At 58.9% G+C, this 7,273-nt stretch overlaps 1 protein-coding gene across 2 annotated transcripts; it reads right to left on the reverse strand.

Moving 5' to 3' along the window:
• Positions 1–63: 63 nt before the first annotated feature.
• On the reverse strand, positions 64–6,455 carry CHRNG (cholinergic receptor nicotinic gamma subunit). 2 transcript variants are annotated; one of them, XM_070379640.1, is made up of 12 exons: positions 6,392–6,455; positions 6,047–6,186; positions 5,739–5,783; positions 5,454–5,560; positions 4,769–4,924; positions 3,860–3,957; positions 3,370–3,570; positions 3,084–3,198; positions 2,782–2,896; positions 1,868–2,084; positions 1,546–1,679; positions 64–1,261 (listed from the first exon to the last, which is right to left on the reverse strand). In XM_070379640.1, the coding sequence occupies exons 1-12, from the start codon at positions 6,444–6,446 to the stop codon at positions 1,088–1,090; spliced, it is 1,557 nt and encodes a 518-aa protein (XP_070235741.1). In that variant the 5' UTR covers positions 6,447–6,455; the 3' UTR covers positions 64–1,087. The 2 variants fall into 2 exon arrangements, with proteins under 2 accessions (XP_070235741.1, XP_005911142.2); XM_005911080.2 differs by having other exon boundaries at positions 5,454–5,563.
• Between the last annotated feature and the right edge of the window lie 818 nt (positions 6,456–7,273).

Here is a 7,273-nt window from a genome sequence, read left to right on the forward strand (position 1 = left end):
GGGTCTTGCTCCCCGCCCCCCAACAATGTCCCGTTGTCAGGATACTGTAACATTTTTTTAATCTTCATCGGCACCTTTGATCCTGTGATGAAGGTAGATAGGAACTGATATCTGTGCCCATATTTACAGATGAAGACACAATTTCAGGAAGCACAAATGTGCTCGTGTCTTGTCACCAGTAGAACTCAGGGCTCAGGCTCCAGCCATACTCTAAAAGCATGGCCTTCCCCAAAGACCAGCTAGCCTCCTTGTTTCCCAACTAGGGCCAAGGGAGGCTGGTCAGGGTCTCCTCTCAGGCTCCCTACTTCCCTCCCTAGCTCTTTCTTGTCTTAACCATCCCTTCAGACCAGTGCAAATTCCCTGGCCTTTGAGAAGAGAAAGAAGAGGGGTCCATTTTCCAAGCCATAGAACTTTCATAGAATGTCTAAGATTGGGTCAGAGTTGGGAATTCTGAACTCCAAACCTTATTTATCCACCATTGTTCTGGCAAGCCCCTCTTACTCTAGGCCCCAATTTGCCCAACCTAAACACAGGGGAATAGTGACTCTTGCTTATCTGTAATGCTATGAGGAGCTTTTGAGAATGAAAAAAAGAGAATAAAACTCATAAAATGTTTGATGCCTACAGCCCCCATAAAGCAGGCAGATGCCACCTGAAGTGGGCTGCCTCCCTTTCAAGAGAGCATTGGCTGCCACTCTTCACTTCTCTCATGACTCCCCTCCTTTAAGAAGCTGCAGGGAACTTGCAAAAGGGAAGAGAGGCCCAGGCCTGGAGGGCTAGGAACTTGTCTAGCTGGGGATAGGATAAACAGAGTCCTTAGGGTTTCAGAAGTGATGGGAGTTGACAACACTTTGCTGAAGTGAGGGCAATGCCAGGACAAGCAAGCCAGTGCCACGTGCATGCTGATTCCACTAGTGCACTCTGCCCACATCCCAGCCCCAACCACTCTGGGGTTCCAGCTCTGTCTCTTTATTTCCCCAGCTTTTCTCACATATCCCCCAAGAGTGTTTCCCAAATAGTATACTCATGACCTCAGGAGCAGAAAACAGCTGATAAGACTCCACGTGGCTAGCAGCAATTGGTCAGCTCAGTCAGATGAGGGCAGATAGGAGCGGGGGTCCCCAGGAAAAGGCAGGGCAGGTACTCGGTTGTAGTGGGCCATGAGGAAGATGCCAGCAGTGCCACAGACAAAGAGCGAGAGCATGGCCAGGAAGCAGACTCGATCCAGCACTCGGCCCACCAGGAACCACTCCTTGTTCCCCTGAGGGTGGAAGGCAGGGTAAGAGGTGACCAGAGGTGACACCAAGGCTGGATCTCTGGAGCATCCTTAGCCACCCAGCAGGCTTCTGCTCTTCATTTCCTTGAGCCCTTCTCACCTACTTCAGGTCTGACCCTGGCTTTCTCCATGGTCCCATGGTGTCATTCCCAATTCCACTTTTTCCATGCCATTGCCATACCATGGCCACCCCACTCATCCTGCCCCCATCTCAGGTTCAAGTTTGCACACCAGGTGTGCAAACCCTACCCCACCCCCTGCTGACTTACACTGTCAAAGTGAGTCTGCTGGTGCCGGGCACGGGCAATGAGGTTGCAGGCCTCCACGCAGGCCTGGATGGCCGGGGCGGCCTGCTTCAGGCTGCCACACCATTCTGGGCTCTGCCCTGACTCTGGGCCTTTCTCTGTTGATGAGGAAGGGTAAGGTTTGGGAGTAGAATGGGGGAGGAACAGTCTGAAAAAGTGGCCCCCACTTTCTTAGGGACCCCAGCCCCTCTCTTCCCAACCTGGACGTTTGCCGACCCCTCATCCACTGTGCCTGGCACCTTGGTCAACAGATGACCCTTCCTGTCCATCACACCCCCTGCCTTACCAAACTTCTCCAGCGCTGCCCTCACCAGCCCATTGTGCTGGCGCTGCCGGAAAAGAAGCTCACTGCGGGGCAGGCAGAGGGCCACCTCCTCCCCAGCTGTGATTGGCCACCCTGAGGAGGAACCATTCTGTAGACGGGGGTGGGCATCCTGCACAGCCACTGGGGCCAGTGGGCGAACGTGCATCCGTAACAGCTGGGGCAAGAGCTGCAGGAACACCTGGAGAGATGTTGTGCGCGGCTTAGCCTAGTGGATAGCAGAACTTCCTGGGTGACCGGGCTTGGGAGCAGAAGGTAACAATTGGCACAAAGAGTTCACGTGATGGGGGCCCGAGGCAGCCTGGCAGGGGCAGTGGCTTGGCCCTGCTACGGCTTACCTGTCCTGAGCCAGACACTGACCTGGAACCCCCAAACTTTTGTCCACATCAGAATCACCAGGACACTTGTCATGAACACAGGTTCCTGGGCCCCACCTCTGACCCAGGATGTCTGGGGCAGGCCTGGGAATCTGCCTTTGTAACAAGGGTCCCGGCTGATTGCTGCAGGTGGGCCGCAGCTCACACAGGCACTGGAGCCACTCGGCCCGGGGAGAATCCTGCCTCCTCCACTTTCTTGCTGTGCAACCTCGTCTGGGATACTTAACCTCTCTGTGCCTCAGTTGTCTCATGTATAAATGGGAGATGAGACCAATACCCATTTCACAGAAGTCTTAGGAAGGTTAAATAAGTTAGTATACGTAATATGCCTCCCACAGAGTAAGCACTATATTATTCTTGATCCATCTGGGCATGTTCAAGATACACATGGGGCTGGTCTGTTGCTGAACTTGGTGGGTGAGGAATGTGCCCAGGGCCAGTAGGGGCATGTGAACAGACAGGGCAGGAAGAGGCTGAAGTAGGCAAGGGTAGGGAGCTTGCCTTGCGGACCCCTCGGGCCATGGAGTGTGTGTGGGGGGACCGCAAAGACACGTTGAGTACGACCACAGCGTTCACGACAATGAGGATGGTCACCACCAGGAGGAAGGTCAGGTACCTGCAGGGCGGGATAGGCAGGTGGTGGGGCTGGTTGCTTCATCTCCAGATACCAGTCCCACCCCTCTAGTGGCTGACTCCCCCACATCCCTGGGATTGAGGATTGTAGGGAGTGGCAAGAGGGCAGTACCCTGTGTTCATGAGAACGGAGGAAAGGAAGTGGGCTCAAGCATGAGAGCCAGCCTTACTTGCTGATGAGTGGCACCGCCTGGGAGGTCTCGGGCACCTTCTTGGCCACGAGGAAGAGGAAGACGGTCTGGGCCAGGAGCACGTTGATGGCGACGGTACACTTCTGGCCCCCCGCTGCCCATGACCAAGAGGCCCTCAGAGCGGATCTCAACCTCCCCACCATGGGGCAGTCCCCTCCCCACAAGGAGTCCACGACCCTGGTGCCAAGTCATAGTGCCATTCTGTCCTCCCTGCTCCCTGTGCCGCTGGCCGGGCCATTGCCCCCCTCCCACCAACACTAGGTACCCTTGGCAGGAAGGAAGTAGATGAGGATGGCTACAGAGGAGATGAGGACACAGGGCGCGATGATGTTGATGACATAGAAGAGGGGCTTGCGCTGGATGAGCAGGTAGAAGACGACCTTCTGGTGGCCTGCCTCCTCTGCTGGGGCCGCCTCGTCCAGCAGCATCTTGGCTGGCCGGTGCCGGATGGCCCACTCCCCATTTTCTGCAGGCAGCAGGCGGGGGTGGGCACAGGGACTGGGGGCGAGCTGATCCCGGCAGCCCACGGAACCCAGTGCCCACAGGAGCAGCACTGTGCGGGGAAGGATGCTTGACGCCCCTCCCGCCAAAACCAGAGTCACTATCAGTGAGGAAGATCAGCTTTGCTGGGCCTTTAAATGACATGCATTTTATGGTTTATGGGAGCTTTCACCTTGAGTGACACGGGGGGGCGTGGTCTCGGTCTGGCTCCGCCCCCACAGCCAGGTCCTGCATGGACCTTGGATGGCCATTACCTGTGAAGGCCTCGGGGTCGATGAAAATCCATTCGATGGTCTGACCGTCTTCCTGGCTCAGCTGCAAATTGATCTCATTGGTGCTGTAGGTCTGGGACCTGGGAGATGGGGGTGGGAAAGAGGATAAATTGGAGTGTGTGTAGATTCACCCAGGAAGTCACACAGACCATCTCCTGAGGGCACCTGTGGGCAGTTTTGCCTCAAAAAGCACAGTCAAGAATTTCTGAGCTCTTCACAAAGCCTTGGCATGAGATGGGGCGGGGCAGGGCGGGGCGGGACGGGGCAGGGAGTCCGGTTTTCGAAGTCTGGGGAAACTATAGATTTTAAGGACCAGGAGGTTGCAGCCAGAGCCAAGGGCCATCTGGGGTCCCTTCCTTCCGTTGCCTCCAGGGCAGAAGGGGCCGATGGTGAGAACAGGAAATACAGCCTATACCTCTCTGATCTGTTTTTACTGAAGAGGGTCTCCTGATAGGTTCCCTTATTTAAAAAAAAAAAAAAAAAGACTGCTTCTCTAAAATATAGGGAACCCCTCCCACAGACCGCCGTCCCCCATTGATGGAGGAGGACACTGAGATAGCCCTGGCCTCTCCGTGGATCTGAGGGTGCAGTGACCTAAAGTGTGTGTGCATGGGTCTGTGCACATGTGTCATGGGCATGCATGTGCCTTCTCGCCCACCCACGGCAGTCCCTGATGGCTGTCTTTGGCGGGGAAACTGAGGCAGTGAAGGAGAATGAGTGAGGGGTCTGGGGCTTAGCAGAGAGGGTCGTGGGCATCTCCAGATGTCTGGGCCCCAGAGAGGTGGAGCCCGGCTCCCCACCCCTGGCCGGAAGCCTCAGATCCCCACCTGGCCAGGACCCCTCTTTGATCCGCTCGGAGAACCCCCCACCCCCATGCGTGGGTCTCCTCACTGGAAGATGAGGGAGCAGTTCTGCCAGTCGAAGGGGAAGAAGGTGACAGAGACGGGGCAGGAGGAGCGGAAGATGGCCGGCGGCAGCCAGTACACACAGCCATCGGGAGACACGAGCACGTTGCAGTAGAGGGCCACCTCGAACACGCCATCCACGCTGCGGACAGGCCAGGGTGTGGGGCTGGGGGCCCGCGCCCCGACAGTCCCTGCTAGACTGAGACACCCCCCCCACAACCCTGACCAGTCCTCTGCCCCGAGTGGATGGGGCCCCGGGACACCAACCCTTCCCAGCCACCATGCCCCTGCCTGGTCCCCCGCTACCCCAGCCTCGGGGACCACTGCCTCCTCCAACAACCTCCCACAACACCCACCCTGCAACACCCACCCCAGCTCTCCTCCATACGGGTCATGACCACGACCGACAGTGGTTAAGCTCCCCGCTTGTCCTGTGCCTCCCGAGGGAGCTGTCCTTGTACCCACGGTAGTGGGGAGAGCAGCCACCCAGGCGCCCCAGCCCTGAGGCGGTGGAGCCGGGGTTGGATCAGTGCTGCTGGTTCCCGGGCCCCACCCTTAGTCCCCATGCCCTGGCGCCCTCAGGGGCCCCAGCTGCACCCTCTGTTCACCTGTCTCTTTCCCGGAGGCCCCCTTGTCCTGTGGGCCCTGCCCTGCCCGGGCCCCCTCCTCACTTGTTCTCCAGCACGATGTCTGGCCGCCACACCATGGTGGATGGCACCCGCAGCACCCACAGGCCGCCGTAGTCTCGAGGGTCCCAGCGAAGCCGGTAGTCACACCACTGCTGCAGGGGGAGGGGCTGCCAGACCCCATCCTGCCCCCAGGACCCGGGCCCCCTCCAAGGGCAGGGAACGCAGAAGAGGCAGGATGGGGTGAGAGGGAAACAGGCAGCTCTAAGGGGCCTCGGGGGCCTAGAGTGGAGCTGATGGAAGGAGGAGGGCAGTCTAGCAGCTTCTTACCATTTCTATCCAGACGTTGGTGGTGAGGGCCTCCTCTCGCTCATTCTAGGGGTGCAGAACAGAGGACAAAGTCCCCATCATGGACTGACTCCCCAGACATCCCTACAAGACCCCAGCCTCTTGGGCAGCCCCCATGGGAGTTGGCCAGCTCCCTGGTGGGCTGCCCAAGCCCTCTCTCTCTCCCCTGTGGGCCCTGCCTGTTCCTGCCTGCTGGAGCCACCCCTTCACTCCCCAGCGGGGTCCCGGGGGAGCAGTGGGCTGCCATCCCTGCCCCCACCCCCAACACACACACACAGGCCTGTGCTCACCAGGGAGATGAGGTTGGTAAGCGTGAGCTTCAGGCTGACATTGACCACGTCCGAATCGTGCTCAGCGGGTCTCAGGTGGGGGTTGTAGCCTTGCATCAGGTCCCCGAGCAGACGCTCCTCCTGGTTCCGGCCCTCGGCCCCTGGAGCAAACAGCGGTGAGAGCCTGGGACACGGCCTCTGGGGCAGATCAGGGCGGGGGCGGGCCACGGGAGCAGGGGACATGGAGAAGTGGAGAGTTGGGGGGTGGGGGACAGGCCTCAGTAGCACTCCTCCCCAGACCCTCCGTCCCCTGAGTCCTTGGGCTCCTGGTCCCGGCCTCCCCAGGAGGACCCGCTGTGTCCACACCCAAGCAGACAGCCAGCAGCGGCAGAAGGAACAGTGGCCTCTGGCCCCCGCACATGGTGCCACAGTTCTCCGTAGGGACGGGGTGGGACTGCAGTTCCCCCCCGGGGCTGGGGGTGCAGCCTCCGGGGCTCATGTAACAGCCCACATTCTCCCACCCCAAGCCACCCTGGCCAGCCCAGCCCAACCCCGCCAGCTGTCTGACCACAGCGCTGTCAGCTGTCCCCGGGTGGACACAATGCCGGGCTCAGATTACCCAGGCTGGGGAGGACAGAGGGGCTCCATCTGCCCAGACCGTCCGGCCTCTGTCCCCACTCTCAGGCTCAGTTGACCCAGTCCTCTGTCCTTGTTCCGGCTGGGGGCTGAGGACACAGCTGGGGATAGATGAGCATGGGACAGAAAGGCGGAGCGCTGAGGAAGGGTCCTGATTGGCGCTCCCTCCTCCTGCTCCCTCCAGCTTGGTCAGGATTTGGGGAGGTGGGAAGGCCGATGGGTAAACATGTTTGGTGCTTCAGTTTCTGTGTCACATGGTTGAGGTCCCCAAACCTGAACATAAATGAGAGCACCAGGTGTTGGGGTCCCCCAGTCTCTGAGGCAGGGAACTCAGGTCTGGTGAACTTTAAAGAAAGGGGGACCAAGGACGATTTGGGATGCAGGCCCTAAGAAATAGGACAGTTCCTGAGTAGGGGCTCCTTAGTGGGGCCTCAGCATCTGTGAAATCATCCATTCATGGAGTCCCCAGCTTGTGGGGGGACATAGCGAGGCCAGGGGGACCCAGGGATAAGCCTGAACTGCTCATGGGAACTCATGGTCCAAGGTGGGGGCAGGCAGGATGAAGGCAGTGGCCCCTGTAGAGTCTGATGAGGTGACCCAGAGGGCCCAAAA

Source organism: Bos mutus, chromosome 2 (assembly GCF_027580195.1).
Source record: "Bos mutus isolate GX-2022 chromosome 2, NWIPB_WYAK_1.1, whole genome shotgun sequence".
Taxonomy (NCBI): domain Eukaryota; kingdom Metazoa; phylum Chordata; class Mammalia; order Artiodactyla; family Bovidae; genus Bos; species Bos mutus.